At 38.5% G+C, this 19,549-nt stretch overlaps 1 protein-coding gene across 2 annotated transcripts in view; it reads left to right on the forward strand.

The window, feature by feature from the left end:
- carmil2 (capping protein regulator and myosin 1 linker 2) overlaps positions 1 to 19,549 on the forward strand; it is a 41,920-nt gene that overhangs the window by 12,219 nt on the left and 10,152 nt on the right. For both annotated transcript variants that reach the window (XM_084410049.1, XM_084410050.1), the window contains exons 11-31: positions 83 to 177; positions 278 to 364; positions 512 to 621; positions 935 to 1,012; positions 1,245 to 1,321; positions 1,405 to 1,509; positions 2,463 to 2,532; positions 2,611 to 2,692; positions 3,973 to 4,069; positions 4,263 to 4,317; positions 5,064 to 5,236; positions 5,500 to 5,568; positions 5,651 to 5,744; positions 5,832 to 5,930; positions 6,038 to 6,166; positions 7,024 to 7,137; positions 7,273 to 7,445; positions 7,549 to 7,636; positions 7,726 to 7,818; positions 8,766 to 8,832; positions 11,109 to 11,494. In XM_084410049.1, coding sequence (XP_084266175.1) covers positions 83 to 177; positions 278 to 364; positions 512 to 621; positions 935 to 1,012; positions 1,245 to 1,321; positions 1,405 to 1,509; positions 2,463 to 2,532; positions 2,611 to 2,692; positions 3,973 to 4,069; positions 4,263 to 4,317; positions 5,064 to 5,236; positions 5,500 to 5,568; positions 5,651 to 5,744; positions 5,832 to 5,930; positions 6,038 to 6,166; positions 7,024 to 7,137; positions 7,273 to 7,445; positions 7,549 to 7,636; positions 7,726 to 7,818; positions 8,766 to 8,832; positions 11,109 to 11,494 — 2,341 coding nt within the window. The remainder of the gene's footprint in view (positions 1 to 82; positions 178 to 277; positions 365 to 511; positions 622 to 934; positions 1,013 to 1,244; positions 1,322 to 1,404; positions 1,510 to 2,462; positions 2,533 to 2,610; positions 2,693 to 3,972; positions 4,070 to 4,262; positions 4,318 to 5,063; positions 5,237 to 5,499; positions 5,569 to 5,650; positions 5,745 to 5,831; positions 5,931 to 6,037; positions 6,167 to 7,023; positions 7,138 to 7,272; positions 7,446 to 7,548; positions 7,637 to 7,725; positions 7,819 to 8,765; positions 8,833 to 11,108; positions 11,495 to 19,549) is intronic.

Consider the following 19,549-nt stretch of genomic DNA (forward strand, 5'->3'; position numbering starts at 1 on the left):
ACTTATGAAAAGTTAAACACATTTACCCAATTTCTATGTGTTACTTTGAAGCAAGTTGACTCTTTTTGAATTCACCATGCAGGGATTTTGCTGTCAAGATGGCCTCCGCTCTTCGGGACAATTCGGCCTCTATTGTCCATATCATCAACCTGTCTATCAATGCAATAGAGGATAAAGGTTCTGATGCGGATTCTCTATCTGAAATGAGGTTTTGGTCTGTTCATGGTTTTCTGTGTTATAGGCTGATGTTATGATTTCTCTGTTTACCGGCTCTCAGGTGTGATTGCTCTCAGTCAGAGTTTGTGCAAATTGTCCCGTGGCCTCAGTCAGCTGAACCTATCCAAGGTCTCCATGTCCCCAAAAGGTGCAGTTTTTATCTCTTACTCCTTTTGTACATGTCAAGATGCTGCTTCACGACTACAAAAAGTAACTAGATTCAAAAGATGATAAAGGGTTGGTTGCCATGGCATTGCTTTGTGAATGCTAATTTAGGGTCTTCCTGTTACACTAGGCCTCGGCTGTCTGGTTCAAGTTCTTCATCAAAGTACATCTCTCTGCAACACCCTTACCCACCTAGATCTGAGCGGAAACATTGGCTGCCTAGCCACAGAAGAGGCAGTGGTGAGTTTAAGAGAGCTGGGGGATGTAGGGGCCCTGGTGTTCACATTTGTTACTTGCACTGCCAATATTTTAATAGGCCCACCACAAAAAAAAAACTATTTATAATACATTAGATGCACTACCAATCAAAATATATATTTTTTAAAGAACTCACCAAGGCTACATTTATTTGGTTTCACTTGGCTGCATATGTCTTTTGTCATATAGGTTTTATTTATTGGCAGCATTGCAAAATTTAGCAAAAAAGAGTGAATAGGAAAACTCTTGGGACAGGATGGCTTTGAAATCTCATGCTTGTCTGTCTCTCTTCTAGAGCCTCTTTAAGTTCCTGTCTGCTCCAAATGCAGTTTCTCACCTTGACCTCAGCTACACAGACTGCCCCCTAGACACAGTGAGTCCCATCAGTTATATTCTACATTTGATTTGATTGCTCATATTGTGGTGTAAAATGAATTAGGGAAGTTAAATACTGACATATATAATATTCATCCAATATTAGCCCATGAGATTGGGAATGAGACAGTTTGTACCCAAAAGCTGGTTCAGTTGTTTACCAAATAATGCTTGAATAGTTCACTTCAGTAAAGAATCTGACGTACCTTTCTATTTCTGTTTCTCTCTAGCTGTTTGTGTCTCTATCTGTCGGCTGCTGCACTACTTTGAGCTACCTCAACCTCTCCAGGAACACTTTTTCTCATAGGTGAGCCATCAAAAGTGATATTATGAAGTGTAAGCATCTCTACGCAGGCAGCATGTACATACTGATCTGTGTGGCTGTGCTAGGAAAGTACGAGAGGTCACGCGCAGTGTGAGGGATTTCTTTAGCAAGAACACTGTGTTAAAATACGTGGGATTGGCTGGAACTAAACTACCTCCAGAGGCTCTCAGGTATGGGCTTTGTTCCAATATTAGCATGAATGTATGTGTTATAAGCTTAAATTTCTTTACATTTTGAATCTGTTCGCTTATGGTCTAAATACCTGCAACGAGCTTTGTACACAGCACTGTTCAAAAGTTTGGTGTCAGTCAAATTAAAAAAGTATTTTATGCTCTGCCTCACCAAGGCAGAATTTATCTGATCAAAACTGAAAGGAGTAATATTTTGTAATATTTTTTTTACTATTTAAAATAATTTTCTATGGAAGCTTGTTTCCGCCACTTTTTTTTCTTGGATTTTTTTCTCAGAATTGTGAGATATAAACTCGCAATTGCAAGAAAAAGAATCTCACAATTCTGACTTTATTTCTCATAATGGTGAGGTTATATCCTGTAGTTCTGACTTTATTTCTTGCAATTGTGAGTTTATATCCTGCAATTCTGACTTTATAACTCTCAATTGTTAGGTTATATTATGTAATTGTGAGAAAAAGGTCTGAATTGTGAGATGAAAAAGTTGCAATTATCTTTTGAATTGTTTTAATTCGTGGCGGAAATAAGCCTTTTTTGATATATTTCAAATGTGATTTTTTCCTGTGATGGCAAAGCTGAATTTTACTCCAGACTGCAGTGTCACATTATCCTTCAAAAATCAATTTTAATATGCTAATTTGGTGCTCAAGAAACCTTTCTGATTATTTCCAATGTTGAAAACAGTTGTGATGCCTATTTTTGTAGAAACCGTGACAGATTAGGAATCTAAAGTTTAAAAGAACAGCATTTATTTGAAAGAAATCTTTCATAACGTTAAAAATGTCTTTACTGTCACTTTTGATAAATTTAATCTTTGCTGAATAAAAGTATTATTTCTTAAAAGAAAAAATCTTACCTCAAACTTCTGAACATTTTTTTTTTTTCATTTTTTTTTTTAATCATTATTAATGTCCAGTGTTAATGTTGTTTAGATTGTTACTACAGGGCTTGGCCACCAACACTCATCTATCTGAGCTGGAGCTCGACATCAGCTGCTGTGAGGTACACACACTGACATGCACATCAAAGTATTGTATGAATCTTTTCTCAAAACTGTGTGTGATGTTGTGGTACGTGTAGCTGAGGTCGGCTGGAGCTCAGGTGATTCAGGAACACATCTTCGAGGCCAAGGCCATCCGCAGCCTAGACCTGTCTGACAACGGTACAGTCTCTTATTTTATTCTCATTCACAGCTCCAGCAATTTGTTAACCTCCATTTATACCATCCTATTTATTTCTGTCAGATTTATTATATTGCTCTCACTTGACTGTCTCTTTCACAACAGCACTAGAGGGGTCACAGGGTCTCTCCTTATATCGGGTTATAAATCATATCTGACTGATACGTGGAGAGATGGAGGCATAAATTAATCTGACTCGCTGTGTGTGTGTGCATTTGTCCTCTTGCCTCTGAGAAAACCTCTTCTTTTCATAAGATAAGAAAGTAGTAAATGGTGCGTGCGTTGTGTACATCTGCGTTCATTGTGAGTGTACAGGTTTTCCTTTTTTTTCCTTTTTTTTTAACTAAGAGAAGTGAAATTCATCATCGTTGGTAATCAACAGCATGCCACAGATGCTGATGACCGAGCTTATCTTGTATTTAACCCGGAATATTCCTTAGTTCATTGAATATATATTTGTAATATGAACTAGATATCTGCTTAACAGAAAAATAAATCGAAGCAACTAGTGTTGCTTTTCAAGACCAAAGCTCATGAAAATGTTGAACCCTGGGAGAAGATGGAATCAGGCCATGCTATTTTTATAACCCAGGAGGAGATGAAGCAAATATAGGCGTTGTTGTGTCGGCTACATGAGGAGAAAGGCTCAACACATCAGTCAGAATAGCACATGACCCACTGGACCCGCACTGTGCGCCTGCAGGGCTATCATCACACCTGTCTGAGCACATACAAACACACACACAAAGGAGGGAGAGAGAGGCTAGTGTCAGTGTGATATAAGTGAGAGAGATATTTGAATTATAAGATGTGAAAACATACTTGACTGGAGCGCCGGAAATCATTTGACACTTGTAGTGATCATATGAAAGGCGCTGTAAGCAATTTATGGAACGGTATGCATAAAATTATCCTAATTCCCTAGATACAAGTACTTATTCATTAGATACTTGACTTATTAGATACAAGTACGTATTTATTTGATACAAGTACTTATTAATTAGATACTAGTACTTAGATACAAGTACATATTCATTAGATATTTAATAGATACTAGTACTTATTTATTTGTTACTAAGAACGTGTTCTTTCTACTTGACAGGTAAAAACGCAATGTTTACGGCATGTAGAAAGAAGAGGCATGTCTAATTTGGTAGCTAAGTCTGGCGGAAGTAGTAGAATGGCTAACATGACTTGGAGGGAAATTGTATTATTATTAAAAACAAATCACAATTAATAATTCGATTTTTTTCTCTCTCAGGTTTTGAAAGCAATATGGTTACTTTAATTCTCTCCATTGGTCGCAGTCATTCTATTCGACACCTTTCAATCGGACGCAATTTTGCCATGAAGTCTAGGTAAGTGCCATGTAGTTTAGGTGTGGATTAGTCATGTTTTTTTTAGATGATGTGTTTCATTTTTTGATTGTTAGATGGGGGATTGTTCAGGAAACTTTCTACATGGTTGTGCTAGTGGTGCTGAAATTGCACATTTCCTTTAAAATGTTATCGCTTCCTCCTTTTCCTTTCAACTATTTCCCTCTTCTCTCAGAGCTCTTACAGATGTGTTGCACCGCCTTGTACAGCTAATTCAGGAGGAGGAGTGTGTGAGTTCATCATTTTTAATGTCAGAAACCCTACACACACACTTTCCATTATTCTATTAGAATCAGGCCTCAGTCATATCTGCAGCCTCTCCCAAATGATATGAGTATTACTGCAAAATTGGATCACACGTCCCCCATCCACCATGGTTACGTACACCAGAGCGTCCACCTACGGACCACAGCTCTCACATAACATTAACGAGAGTAGGAAGAGCTGCTATCTTTGCCTCAGTTAGCGGTGGAGATTGGAATGTGTGCTTCTGTGTGTTTTTGCGTCTATTCTTGTAATACTAGTACCACCAATAAAGAGAGAAGGTCCACAGAGACACCCCCCCCCTCCCTCCTCCCCCACTCCTTCATTTCTCCAGCAAGCTTTGAATTTTAATTACCCAGAATCCCTCTCCATCAAGGCTCGCCCGGTCTCAGTAATTACACAAGCAGCTCTGACTCAAAGATAGGACTCATTAAAACAAACTCTCAACTTTATATAACTTTATCCACATTAATAAGAGCATTTATGCTCTCCATAGAATCAGCGTTGGCCTCTCACGACCCAACCTGCTCAGTCAATACTGTTTCTTAAGCTAATGAGACTTGATAGAAATCTTAATGAGACTTACAGCCAAAGGTTAATGACTCCATAAAATGACTCTGAATTTCAGATCAATGGAACTTGATAAAGAAAATGTATGATGTGCATATGGCTTGGATAGTCACCTTTTTACTTTCCTTTTCAAACTTTTTAGCCACTGGAGTCTCTCTCTGTATGTGACTCAAAGTTAAAAACAGGCACCACTATCCTCATCAACAGCCTGGGAAGCAACGCAAGCCTGTCAAAGATTGATATCAGCGGAAATTGTATAGGTGACACAGGAGCAAAGATGCTAGCAAAGGCCCTCATGATCAACACCAAGCTAAAGTAATTTTACATGCACACATGGTGACTTGCAGCTTTCTTTTGCTGAATTGGACATGTTCCTGGATCATTGTTCCTGTCAACGAGACATAATTTATCGTTAATTTATTGTTAGTCATAGTTAGCAACTTTTGATTTTGATAAATGTTAAGATTAACATTAGCTAAGACTAATGAATGCTGTAGAAGTATTGTTCATTGGTAGTTCATTCCCAACAAATGAAACCTTATTCTAAAGCGTCTCTGTTTTGCCCTGTTTTCTGACAGAACGCTGGTTTGGGACCGGAACAATGTGACTTCTGGAGGATTTATGGATGTGGCCAATGCCATGGAAAAGTGAGAGTAACCCACATACCTAAAGGGGTTTTTCAGTGAATTGTATTTGTTAAAAAGTGTATTTCTTTGTGTGTTCAAACAGGAACTTGACACTACAGAACATGTCCATTCCTGTGAGTGATATTCTTCAAACCTACCGAAACACCCCAGAGAAGACAGAGGACGCTTTACAGAAAGTCAGTTCTCATTTGCAGTACTATAGAAAGCCAGGAGAACAGATGATGACAAGATATAACTGACTCTTTTTGTATGCATATATGTAGATCCAGGCGTTTTTATACAGGAACAATCAGAGACAGTGTGCAACGAGTGAGGAAATGTGTCATCTACAGCATGGATTGAAGACCACTCGCTCTGAACAGGTTTGCCTGGATATATTCTTCCTATATGCCACTTTAACTGCCTATGATATAGTAGTAGATTGTAATACTACATACTAATGTGTCTGTCTCTTTCTCTTTGTGCTCAGTTAGTGCAGGATCTCTGTAAAAAGCTACAGGAAAGTGTGCATCCTTTAACCTGCTATAATATACAAGAGGTGCAGTCGGACATTTTGCTTGCAGAGGAAGCGCTTCAACATGCAAAGACAGCCATTAGTGTATGAGATTACACATATACATGGTTTGCATTATTACAGATTCAAAATCTGATCATTTTATACTCTACTGTTCAAAAGCTTGGAATCGCTAAGATTTTTGAACGTTCTCGTGAATGTTTAGTGCTCATCAAGACTACATTTATTTGACCAAAAATCCAGTAAAAACTTAAATATTATTATCATTTAAAATGTACATTTACAATGTAAATGTAAATGCATTTAAAATAACTGCTTTATATTTGAATATATTTAAAATGTAATTCACTCCTGTGATGGCAAAGCTGAATTTTCAGCATTATTACTCAAGAAATATTTCTTACGATAATCAATGTTAACTTTGTGTTGCTTAATATTTTTTTTGGAAACTGATACAGTTTTTTTGGCATTCTTTAATTAGTAAAAGTTTTATATAAAATATAAATATGTTGTAACATTGTAAATGCCTTTACTGTAAGTTTTGATCACTTTAATGCTTTCTTGTTGAAAAAAAGTACTAATTTCTTTCTTTTTAAAAAAAAATCTCCCCAAACTTTGAACAGTAGCTAGTGTACGAGCCATTGCTGTTATGCAGTACTATTTGAAGTATTTTAAAAATGAGTGTACTTAATAACAGGGTACACCAGATTTCAGAAATTTGTGTGATTTATTAATTTATATAATAAAAGAAAACTGAGAATTTAAAATGTACATCTTAAAGCTGTAGAATATGTAACATAAGATATTAAGACACATATGATGTGGACGTTAAAGATGCACTGCATAGTAGTAATGGCTGATATATTTTTCTGTTTTAAATTTTTATAACAATGTGGTGATGCCCTAACTCGTGGTGTTTGACATTTGGCCTTGCCTCTCAGTCTTTTGCAGGACTCTATGAGTTGGGCAGAGCGCCTTCTAGTGGTCACATGCTGAAATGCATTCTCAATGACGCAGCTACAGCCCTGAGGAGTGAGATCACTGAGGAAATCCAGGTAAAGTCATGTTTTTTTGGGGTGTGTGTTTGCATACAGAACTATGTTGTGTCTGTTATGTAGTACAGATTGCTTTAGTGGAGGTCACTGTAATTCAATGGCAGTATAAATCAGACTTTCTTTTGTGCTGTGCAGGAACTGGCTACGGCAATGCTGCAGTCCGCCCAGCTGACCTGCCCCAGAGTCGTCCAGAGGTCAAGTGTCAGCGAGCAGCTGGCGGATCGTGTGGCCAAGAAGACACGTCAAGCTGCACACTTCATTCAAAACACAATGCAAGAGGCAGAGAACAAAATCAAAAACAAGCTCAGGTGCGACACGCATCACTATTAACAATATTAAACTCTCAAACCTTCTCCCCCCAAAAATTAAATATTTGTTACTCATGTTTACCCCTCTCTCACTCTTTCTCAGTGAACTGAAACTGTCTGTCAGTGTCTCTCTGGTGGAAAGTATAATTGATGAAGTTCTTCAGGATTTGTCAGTGGCTCAGGAGAAGCTGGTGAGGGTTTGCATTTATGAACGTTTATTGTGCACATGAGAATTGTGTGTGCGTATATGACATGCAACATATATCTCTCTTGCTTTTAGGACAAGCATATGAGGGAGTTTTCCCAGTCCACCAATATCAAGGCCAATGTTCCTCAGCTCAGAGTGATGGAGCATGAATTCCCTACAGATGATGTGAGATGATTCGATTCTAGCATTTTGATCCGCCACTTACTCACGACTAACATACACTAACTCTCAAAAGTTTGGGGACAGCTTTTGTTTTGAAATAAATAACTCTATTAAAGGTACACTATGTAACGTTTTGGCCCTCTAGCAGTTAAAACACAAAACTGCATGCATTTTGCATAAGAACATTATTTTGCTTGTGCTTTGACTCTGCCTGACTGTGTCTATGAATATGGTTATCTTACAGCTCATAAAACATTCACTACTTGGCTTAAGAGACATAATCAAGTTAGATAATGTAGCTATACCCATTAATAGACACAATGATTCCTTGTAAATAAAACCATCCCATCAGGTCTGAAATATAAACACTTATAATAGGCTTACCTTAGTGAATCAAGGTAAGACAAAAACACGTTTTGGAAGAAGGATTAATGATGCATTTGCTCGTTATTAAAATTTTGTTAATTTTAAGCAGAAAAGTTACATAGTGTACCTTTAAGCAAAGATGCATTAAAATGTTCAAAAGTGGTGGTAATTTTATTTCAAATAATTATAAAGCATGAATAATGCCCTGGCCTATTCTGCATGACCATATTCTACATCCCATAATCCTACCCAATACCTAAACTTAACAACTACCTTACTATTAAAAAGCAGTAAATAGGAGTTTATTGAGGCAAAAGTCGTAGTTAATAGTTAATTAATAGTGAGAATTGGACCCTAATCTAAAGTGTGACCATTTATTATAATTTTTTTGTAATCCAGATGTTAAAACCCCACTTTTGCTGTGCGATAACAGGTGTGCTTATATCAGCTGTGGCTTCAACACGACTCATCCAATCAGAATTTAGAGTATCTGTTTCAGAATTTGAACTCCATTATAAATTCAAGTTGTTGCAGTAATGTAAAGTGAGAGTTTGATTGCAGTTTTTCTCTCTGCGTGATCATAGTACGTCCCCGTCATCTGGAGGAACAGCTTCCACTCCCGTAGCATCCGTCCCGCCCCTTCCATCAAAAGTAAGTCCCTTGTGTCTTGATGCCGACAAGTGCTTCTTTCTTTCTTTCCATTCATCTCTGCTTTTGCACTCCTAAATCAAATGTGATTGGGTGCAGCTTACACTGGTGACACCATAGCTGCATGTTTCTTAAAAGCTGATTGGCTGTAAAAAAAAAAAAAAATCCTGGCACCACACACCACAGCTGTTGAGGTCAGAGGTCTGTTTAATTATGCAGTCATCAAAGATGTCAGAACAGGAGGGGTTAAAGTCTCTTATCTGAACAAAACCAGCATGATATTTACACATCCGATCAAATGTACAGTCAGTATCCCGGTAGCAGGACACTTGCTGCACTTAGTTTATTGACTTTTTACTCTTATCATTTATTTTAGTAATCATTATAAATTAGGTATCATTTGAAAGCTTAAACACTCAAAATGCATCATGTGAAAACCATTTTTGAAATTGGACAATGGTACTTTAACACATTTTGGCGGGCTCAATTTTTTGTGATATAAACTTTAAATTTGGAATACAACTTGGTTAGACATACAGCTTTGATTTTCCAGCAGTTTTAGAGTCCAAATTATTTTGTAAAATATATTTTTAGCATCATATAAAAAATGTTTAGCATAGTGTTTAGTTCAGCATTTGCTTTACAGTAACCTAGCAACAAATGGTGCCTTTTTCTTCTTTAAAAAGAGACTAACCTTAGGTCTGTATTCCAAAGCATTCATGAATTACAACCATTTAGGTTCAGATCTATGCTCAAAAAGGGGGGTGGCAGTTAAAAGGATATGGTTAGTCAGATCTCATTCAACGACAACCTTTACCTAAGCACACGAAAACTGATTTAATGACAACCCAATGTGTGATCAACTTGTGCAAATGTGTGAGAATGAGTGTGTATGTGTTGCAGTATTTATTGTAGTAGTGCTATAGTGCACATGTGACATCAAAAGCGTGCTTTGTTGTTTGAAGTCCTGGCTGTGAGAGCGGGATCCCCCTCTCATGGGATTTCCCCTCCCTCTCTAATTGGTGTCTATCTGTGGTGTGTATATGAGCCTGAGACAGCGGGGTTTGATTTTGGGAGGTCCCACCCTGTCTCTACTATATATAATCAGCTGTGTAACACACTGCTGGCAGCAGCTATAACTGGAGCATAGCCCTGTTACTCTCACACCACTGAGCCCCTCAGACGAGGGAGGGGGGCCACCCGCTTACAACCACGACACAACCCCTCCCCCAGTCCCACACCCTTCTCTTCCTCTGCTCTTTTGTGTATACCTGTCCTCCTTTTCTCATTCCAGTCACATTTCACCCCAAGATAAATCAAATGAAGAAATGATAATTTGCTTAAAGAAAATGAAGCCTGTTATTAGGACAATTTTTTGTATTGTGACATTTTTATTATCATAACTGTAATGCAAAGACCTAAACATTTTTTTTAAGGAATTAATGCTAAAGAAATTGATCAAAAGTGACAGCCACAAGACATGTATGTTACATGATTTCTTTTTCAAATAAATGCTGTTCTTTTAAACTTTCTGTTCATCAAATAATCCTGAAAAAAAATTCACAAAAATGTTAAGCGACACAACTGTTTCCACATTGTTAATAATAAGAACAGCAAATCAGCGTATTAGAATGATTTCTGGAGGATCATGTGACACTGAAGACTGGATAATAATATATATATAATTTAAACTTGTATGTTAACAGTTTTGGTAGTATTTTTTTACATGGTAATTGATGTATTTAAGTGATTGTTATTGTAATTCAGTAAAAATATTACAGTAATGAGAATTGCCACTGAGAATAATGAAGAATCGAAAAAATACTACAGTAAAAATTTGTGGGGGAAATGTCATAATAAATAATGTCACTGTGCAAAAATCTGTAATCCTCTTCATTTAGACATGATTTCCTATATGCAAACTATAATTCTAAATAAATACTGTATTTTTATTGGTTATTGATTTTGGGGTAAAAGATGACTTTTCATTTTCTAGACATGTTTTTGGGAGATTCCTCGGCAGCCTGCATCTGTCATGTGAATATCCTGAACCCTTCGTGATATCCAGCTTTATCTTCCCCCTTGCTTTTTCCTGCCTTTTTCGCTGATCTTTTATGCTCCCTCTCGTATCCTCTGCTGTAAATCTGCAGATCCATCGCTCCATCTCGATCTATTTCTTCCTCTCTATGTAGTTACACACATCATACAAGCTTCAGTCTCACCCCTCCCTCACTATCTCCCTCTGTTGTCCCTTATTTCCTCCCTCTCTCTCTCTGCAGGTTTGTTAGATGTGGAAGGGGAACAGCAGGCGCGTGCGGCCACACATCCCCAGCAGGAGGTAGAGGAGAGAGGAGGGGGATGGCCTCAGGTCTCCAGGGTAGGAACGGAGGAGAGGAGGCGGGCCCTGTCGTTGTCGTTGGTGACGGGTCTGTCAGTCACCGCGGCAGGCCAGCTGAAGCCAGGAAGCTCCTCCTACTCTGGGAGAGAGGCGGATGCTGCTGCTGCTGCTGCTGCCGCTCTTAGCAACAGAGAGCCCCGGCGCTCGGAGCCTGCACCTCCTCAGCCCCCTATGGACCTGCCCATCGAAGGCCACACACTGAGGCACTACACCCGCTCCAGGCCCAGACCCAACCGCCGGAACAGGCAGCCTCCCAGCAAGCCGCAGGTAAGACGGGAGGGTCGGGAACCGAGAAGAAAGGAGCATGGGAAGGGTTTCGAGAGGCTGAGATGGGGACGCTGCTGGTGGAGAGAGAGGGGGAGGGAGACTGCTTTCTGACGGCACTGCTCAGGTTGAATCGTCCGCAGACACCCAGCTCCTCCAGGCTCTCTCTCACACCGTCTCCTCCACCCCATCTCCTCATTTTTTCCTTTCTCTCGCTCACGATATGCGACGAGAGATGCTCAGGGAGAGGGTGCTGCTGTGGTGGGTTGAGATTTTTAGGGTGTGTATCCTCCACTGCCATTTTCAGGCAGTGTGTGTGCCGTCGTGTTTGTGAAGCTCAGCTGGGCGGTGTGTGTATTCTGTCAGAAAGGGGCACAGTCTCTGTCCAGCACTGATTATTGCCGTTTGAGCTTGGTGTGTGACTGCTGTAGCATCTCAATTATTAATGTTCCCAGATCAAGGAGGGTTTCTCCCTTTCTTTTCGCACCCTCTCTGTCATCAGGAACGGAGGATCCCTCTATTCGTGGCATTCCCAGGGTGTGGGATCGAAATCTGTTTATTCGGTTGTACAGATTCACCTGGCCGTTGTATAAAGGAGAAACAGATTGCGTGTTTAAATGAGATGTAATATTTAGGTTGGCGTGTGACAGTCGATGTATTTCTGCCGCTGATGCTGCAACGACAGTGTGTGGTTGCACTGGCACACTGCGATTCTGTTGAGTCCATCCCGCCTTTCCTGTTGAGTCGAGACTAATGTGAGATATTATATCCTCACTGCGGTGTCTTCATTACGTGAGTGTGAGATGGACAGAAAAGAAAAGAAAGGCAGAGGATGTATTTTTCCTCATATCTGTGCGTGTCCACTTGTACATCCTGTGAATGGCCATTTGATAAATGGTTGCCATAGTGATGGGCTTTACAGTGTTCTCAGTTGTAGCTGCTCACACACACATGCCTTTACACTGTTGTGTGTCTAATGAGCTCCTATGGCATGTGGCCTGTTTATTGATGCTGCCATTGTGAGGTGTGATGTGTGCGTCTTTGATGCTGTGATAAAGGTGCTATTGTGCCCTCACATTGTGATTGTGGCAAATCTGTGTGGTTGTCAGGTATTATATAATCACAGGTATGTTAAAAATTACCCTATCGAGTCATTTGAGACACATTTTCTTTTTTTGCCGCCGAACTTTGGTCATTTTATCTCTTTTTGGCATTAACTGAATTTAGTTTTATTGCAAAACAATTTGCTATGATGGTACCATGTTACAGTGATGGTGTCAGATAGTAATACCACAGTTGTACAGTGCCTTTCAAAAAATACCATGGTACCATGATATATACACTGCCGCTCGAAATTTGGGGGTCTGTAAGATTTAAAAAATAGCCTCTTTTTTTTTTTAAAGAAGTCTTTTATGCACATCAAGGCTGCATTTATTTGAACAGAAATACAGTAAAAACAGTAATATTGTGAAATATTATTCCTATTTAAAATAAATGCTTTCTATTTTAATATATTTTAAAATGTAATTTATTCCTATAATGGCAAAGCTAATATTAGCCTTTACTCCAGTCTTCAGTGTCACATGATCTTTCAGAAATCATTCTTATACTGTATGCTGATTTGGCGCTCAACATTTTCCATTTTTACTCTCCATGTTGTGCTGCTTAATATTTTTTGGCAACTGTGATACATTTCAAGAATCTTTGATCAATACAAAGTTCAAAATAACCGCATTTATTTAAAGATAGAGATCTTATAATTCTTATAAATATCACTTATGATGTTTAGAACTTATAATGCTACTTATACTGTCACTTATGATTACCATATTTATTTACCATGGTACTTCGAAAGAATGCATTGTATTACTGTCATGGTAGTTTCCACAAAAAGCATGGTAATACCATAGTACCGTGATGCCATTTGATTACGAACTTTATTAACTCTAGTAGTATCCAAAGGTATTTCAAAAATACAATGGTAGTGTCCACATAAATAATGATAATATTATGGTACTGTACTGTGATATGATGTAAATCACTGTATTCACTTACCATGGTGCTCAAATATATGTCTAACAATAACATAGTACAGTAGTGTCCACAAAAATCATGGTAACACAATAGTACTATATACATACATATCATTATCACCTTTAATTACCATAGTATCCCAAGGTATGTCAAAAATACTTTGATAGTACAGTCACTGTAGTGACCACAAAAATCGTGGTAAAACCATAGGTTTGTGATACCATCTACATATGATTACCACCTTTATTTACCATAGTACCCCATGGTATGATGTATTACCATCATAATAGCGTCCGTATAAACAATGGTAATGTACTGTGAAATGTGGATCACCGTATTCTTTTACCAGGTTGTGTCTGAGAATACCTCAGTACCATCACATTAGTGTCCACAAAAACTATGGTAATATCATGGTATTTTCATCTTACATCTGCTGTCATTTAGATATGTAAAAATATTGTGTGTGCTTACTTTAGTGTAGTTAGGAGTGGTTGGTAAATTATAGGAGGATCTATATAGTCATTTGGATGCCATTTTTATATTCTATGCTGGTAGATTATGTCATCGTCTTAAGAGACCTTTAGCTGTTTCTGTGTTGTCATGATGACTGGCTTGTGTAAGTGTAATGCTGAATGTCATGACTGCCTGTTGGTGAGTACCAGTCACTATGGACAGTTTTTAGAGTGTGTATTTTCACACAGTTAAGGCCCGTCCACACCAAGAACAATAACTTAACGAAAATATAACTATATTAGCATCCACACTAACGCATGATAATGTTCTTTTTAGTGTATGCTGCAGTTCTGTCGTCTGCCACTTTAAATGCTGTAGCACTCTTTAAAGCAGTTTGGATTCTGATTGGTTGTCAATGTTTTTATCGTTTATCAGATGGAACAAAACGTTCTGAAAGTTATTCCAAAGAGACCGTTCCTCTGTGCCGTTATAGTTGTGGTATAGACTCATAAGAGTCTAAAGAAAAAGACTCAAAAAGAAATTTTTTAAACCGATATCGTTATCATCATAGTTATCGTTGTGATGTGAACAGGCCTTTACCCTGGTTAAAGCTGTGTAATTGTGTGTGTGTGTGAGGTAATTTTTCCAGAACAGACACTCTCTGGAGAGTTTGGCGCCACTGTTATCACAGACATGAGCACCGAGGGATGAAAACACTCCTGTCATTTCCTCTGATCACCTGAATGAGTATGTGTGTTATATGTATATTCCTGTCAGCATGATCTGTTGGCGAGGGTGTGTGTCCATATTGTGTGACGGCCGGTCATACTCCTTGGCTGGTGAAAACCCAATGACAGGTGGTGCCTCAGGGAGAAGCTCATGTGACTGGAGAAGAGATAATGCTCTGATGGTCCAGTATATGTGTGTGTGCTTTTTTCCTGTATGACCATGCAGGGCTGTCAGCAGTGGGGGACAACCAGGCCCTGTGATGTGGGGTGTCTCTATGGTACCGCCTACTCATTGGTCTCAAGTAAAGACGACACACCCAAAAAAAATTTTCCAGGGCTCTGTGAGTTTTAGCAATGTCCCTGTATCCCTTTTAAATTCTCGCAGCTCCTGCCTTTATGATGGCTGCATAAGCATTTCTTTTATTACCTCTGCAGTTTTACACACCCATACACACGAACCATGTATTCCACAAAATGATGTCTGGTCACAAAATGGAATCATCAAGAAGGTGTTTCAGGAGAAGGCAACTCTGACATTTTCCACAAATGCTCTACATACAGTGTCCTTTATTATTATTATTTTTTAAAACATTACATGCAAAGATCCCAAGTGATTAGCTAACCCAAAATGAAATTACCATGAAAATTAGATTGTTTTTAAGGAAGCTTGTTTCCGCCACTGAATAAAGAATAAAAAAATAAAAAAGGTGGTTGTGACATTTTATCTCACAATTCAGATATTTTTCTTCTTAAAGGGGTCATATAATGGTACATGCACTTTTACAAGTTGATTGTACTGAAATGTGTGTTGGCAGTGCCTGTACACAACCATCATAAAATGATAAAAATCCATCCAGTGTTTTTTTTTAAATCTTCTTATATGTTTTCCCCCATCTCAAATCAAGCCGTTCGATTTTGTGACGTTACAAAATCGACGCCCCTCCCACGATTGTTGATTGACAGCAGCGTTTCAACACAGACCCGCCCTCGCTCGTGAGCGAACTGTCAATCATAGTCCGCGTGGACCGGCGCGGTCATTGTTGATACGCTGGAGCACTGTCTGAGCAGAATGGCGTCTAAGCGATTGTGGTGTTCTGTTCTTGGGTGTAATAAGGAACACAGCAGTCATTTTGATGTTCCTAAATCCGAACCTCTGAAGACGCAGTGGCTGAGTTTGTTTTCGAAGGGAATATTCCCCACGATCAACGTCAATGCTTTCATGTTTGCGCGAATCATTTCACACACCAGACTGCTTTACAAACGCTGGTTTTGCTAAGAAGCTGCTCCTGAAAAAAGGATCGGTACCAACTATTCGTGTTCCTGCTGCACCTCCAGAAGAAGTGAGTGTAACGTTTTATTAACCTTTATATTAATATTTATATTAATCTTTGCAAATCGCTTGCTGCACGCTTCACGATGAATGCGGCTGTTTACACTCAGGGTACATTATGGCATGTTTTCTATGTATGACGTTCTCAATATAATTCATAATCCCACGTTTATAATGAACAACGCGTTATTGTTATTGTGTTACAAAGGGTGTACGCACAGAACAGAGGGGCGGGGTGAGCAAAGCTCATTATCATTTAAAGACACATGCACTTAAACGGCGTGCTGAAAACAGAGCTGGTTTTGACCAGGTAAAATGAGTGTTTTCTTACAATACTAATGAGAATTTTTAATTAAAGTATATTACAAACTTTTAATTTAGACCCTAAAGAATCATATTAGCTTGTACAAAAATGGCATTATATGACCCCTTTAAAATTGCGTGATATAAACTCGCAATTGAAAAAAAAAATACGCTTGCAGTTCTGACTATATAATTCACAATTGTGAGATAGTATATCAAAATTCTGTGAAAAGAAGTCAGAATTGTGAGATATAAACTCGCAATTGGGAGAAAAAAAGTCCGAATTGAAGACGTATGGAATTTTTGTTTCTGACACAAAATAAAAAAGGCAATTGTGACTTTTTATCTTACAATTCTGACTTTGTTTCTCACAATTGCAACTTTATATCACGCAATTCTGACTTTATAACTCACAATAGTGAGTTTAAATCATGCAATTATTATGATATTATAGTTATTTTATACTTATAAAAAAGTAAAAATTGTGAAATGTAAATTCGCAATTGTGAGATTAAAAGTCACAATTGCCTTTTTTATTTTTTTATTCCATGGCGGAAACAAGCTTCCATACATCTTCAATGCTTTTGTCTGTAAAAAGACGGTTTTAAATGAATAATGTTTTCAAAACACTAACTCGCGTGCAATAGCGCGTGGCCGTTGATACTGTTTCCTTTGCAATGACATTAGCCAAATATAACAGTGGCCGTTTACTGACCAGCCTTAAAGGAGCCGAGGCTTAAAAACAGATCATTTTAGACAGAGAAAATGAAGAGACCTTTTAATGAAGGTTAAAATAATTGTTTTCCCGAATAAATAAATAAATCTCCCCACTGTATGTGTATATATATATATATATAGTGGGGAGAACAAGTATTTGATACACTGCCGATTTAGCAGGTTTTCCTACTTACAAAGCATGTAGAGGTCTGTAATTTTTATGATAGGTACACTTCAACTGTGAGAGACAGAATCTAAAACAAAAATCCAGAAAATCACATTGTATGATTTTTAAATAATTAATTTGCATTTTATTGCATGACATAAGTATTTGATCACCTACCAACCAGTAAGAATTCCGGCTCTCACAGACCTGTTAGTTTTTCTTTAAGAGGCCCTCCTGTTCTCCACTCATTACCTGTATTAACTGCACCTGTTTGAACTCAGTACCTGTATAAAAGACCTGTCCACACACTTAATCAAACAGACTCCAACCTCTCCACAATGGCCAAGACCAGAGAGCTGTGTAAGGACATCAAGGATAAAATTGTAGACCTGCACAAGGTTGGGATGGGCTACAGGACAATAGGCAAGCAGCTTGGTGAGAAGGCAACAACTGTTGGCGCAATTATTAGAAAATGGAAGAAGTTCAAGATGACGGTCAATCTCCCTCGGTCTGGGGCACTATGCAAGATCTCACCTCGTGGGGCATCAATGATCATGAGGAAGGTGAGGGATCAGCCCAGAACTACATGGCAGGACCTGGTTAATGACCTGAGGAGAGCTGGGACCACAGTCTCAAAGAAAACCATTAGTAACACACTACACCGTCATGGATTAAAATCCTGCAGCGCATGCAAGGTCCCCCTGCTCAAGCCAGCGCATGTCCAGGCCCGTCTGAAGTTTGCCAATGACCATCTGGATGATCCAGAGGAGGAATGGGAGAAGGTCATGTGGTCTGATGAGACAGAAATAGAGCTTTTTGGTCTAAACTCCACTCGCCGTGTTTGGAGGAAGAAGAAGGATGAGTACAACCCCAAGATCACCATCCCAACCGTGAAGCATGGAGGTGGAAACATCATTCTTTGGGGATGCTTTTCTGCGAAGGGGACAGGACGACTGCACCGTATTGAGGGGAGGATGGATGGGGCCACGTATCGTAAGATCTTGGCCAACAACCTCCTTCTCTCAGTAAGAGCATTAAAGATGGGTCGTGGCTGGGTCTTCCAGCATGACAACGACCCGAAACACAGCCAGGGCAACTAAGGAGTGGCTCCGTAAGAAGCATCTCAAGGTCCTGGAGTGGCCTAGCCAGTCTCCAGACCTGAACCTAATAGAAAATCTTTGGAGGGAGCTGAAAGTCCATATTGCCCAGCGACAGCCCCGAAACCTGAAGGATCTGGTGAAGGTCTGTATGGAGGAGTGGGCCAAAACCCCTGCTGCAGTGTGTGCAAACCTGGTCAAGAACTACAGGAAACGTATGATCTCTGTAATTGCAAACAAAGGTTTCTGTACCAAATATTAAGTTCTGCTTTTCTGATGTATCAAATACTTATGTCATCATGCAATAAAATGCTAATTAATTACTTAAAAATCATACAATGTGATTTTCTGGATTTTTGTTTTAGATTCAGTCACTCACAGCTGAAGAGTATCTATGATAAAAATTACAGACTTCTGCATGCTTTGTAAGTGGGAAAACCTGCGAAATCGGCAGTGTATCAAATACTTGTATCAACGTGTATACATTTTTTTTGTGTGTGTGTAAAAAAAACGTACAAGTGAACCTCAAGGAAAATATTAAAGTATAAAAAAAAAATCCATGTCATGGCCACTTTAAAATGTCTGTGTCCCACCTTGAAATGCTTATTGTTTTTGTCTCAAACTGTCTTGACAACCTCAACTGTTTTTATTTAAAAATTACAACCATAATAATTTCATGATTATTTGATCATTTTAAAATCATTTTCAATTCGTTAGGTAAGTTTACATCCACACATTTTTGTCAATCTGAATGAATCCAAGCCGATTTCAGATTCTGAAAGGTGTGTTTATATGAACCATAAACTTTGCAATCCAATTAACATTTTCATTCTCATGTGCATTTATGTATTCTGAACAAAACTTCAGCACATGTGCAGTGCCCAGTCACCATGTTCAGAACTGGAGAAAGCCACTGCTATAATGGCTTGATGACATACCTAAAAGGAAAGCTGACAATATGTCCATTAACTGCACTCATCAAGCTTAACCATTCAACACTGTTATACAATGTAACAAGGATCAGACTTTAATTTATGGGACATATAAGTTTATCAGTAACTTAACTAATATTTGGTAACCCTCTTTAACCATTTTTGCTTTACATTTTTTTACATGTTTATTTAATATTTATTGCCAGAAAAATAAATAAAAAACCCCCACACAATATAATTTAAAAAACTGATTTGTTTAAAATGTTGCAAATCCCACATTTTGGTAAAAGGCTTACAA

This window comes from Rutilus rutilus (genome assembly GCF_951802725.1).
Source record: "Rutilus rutilus genome assembly, chromosome: 5".
Classification (NCBI taxonomy): Eukaryota; Metazoa; Chordata; class Actinopteri; order Cypriniformes; family Leuciscidae; genus Rutilus; species Rutilus rutilus.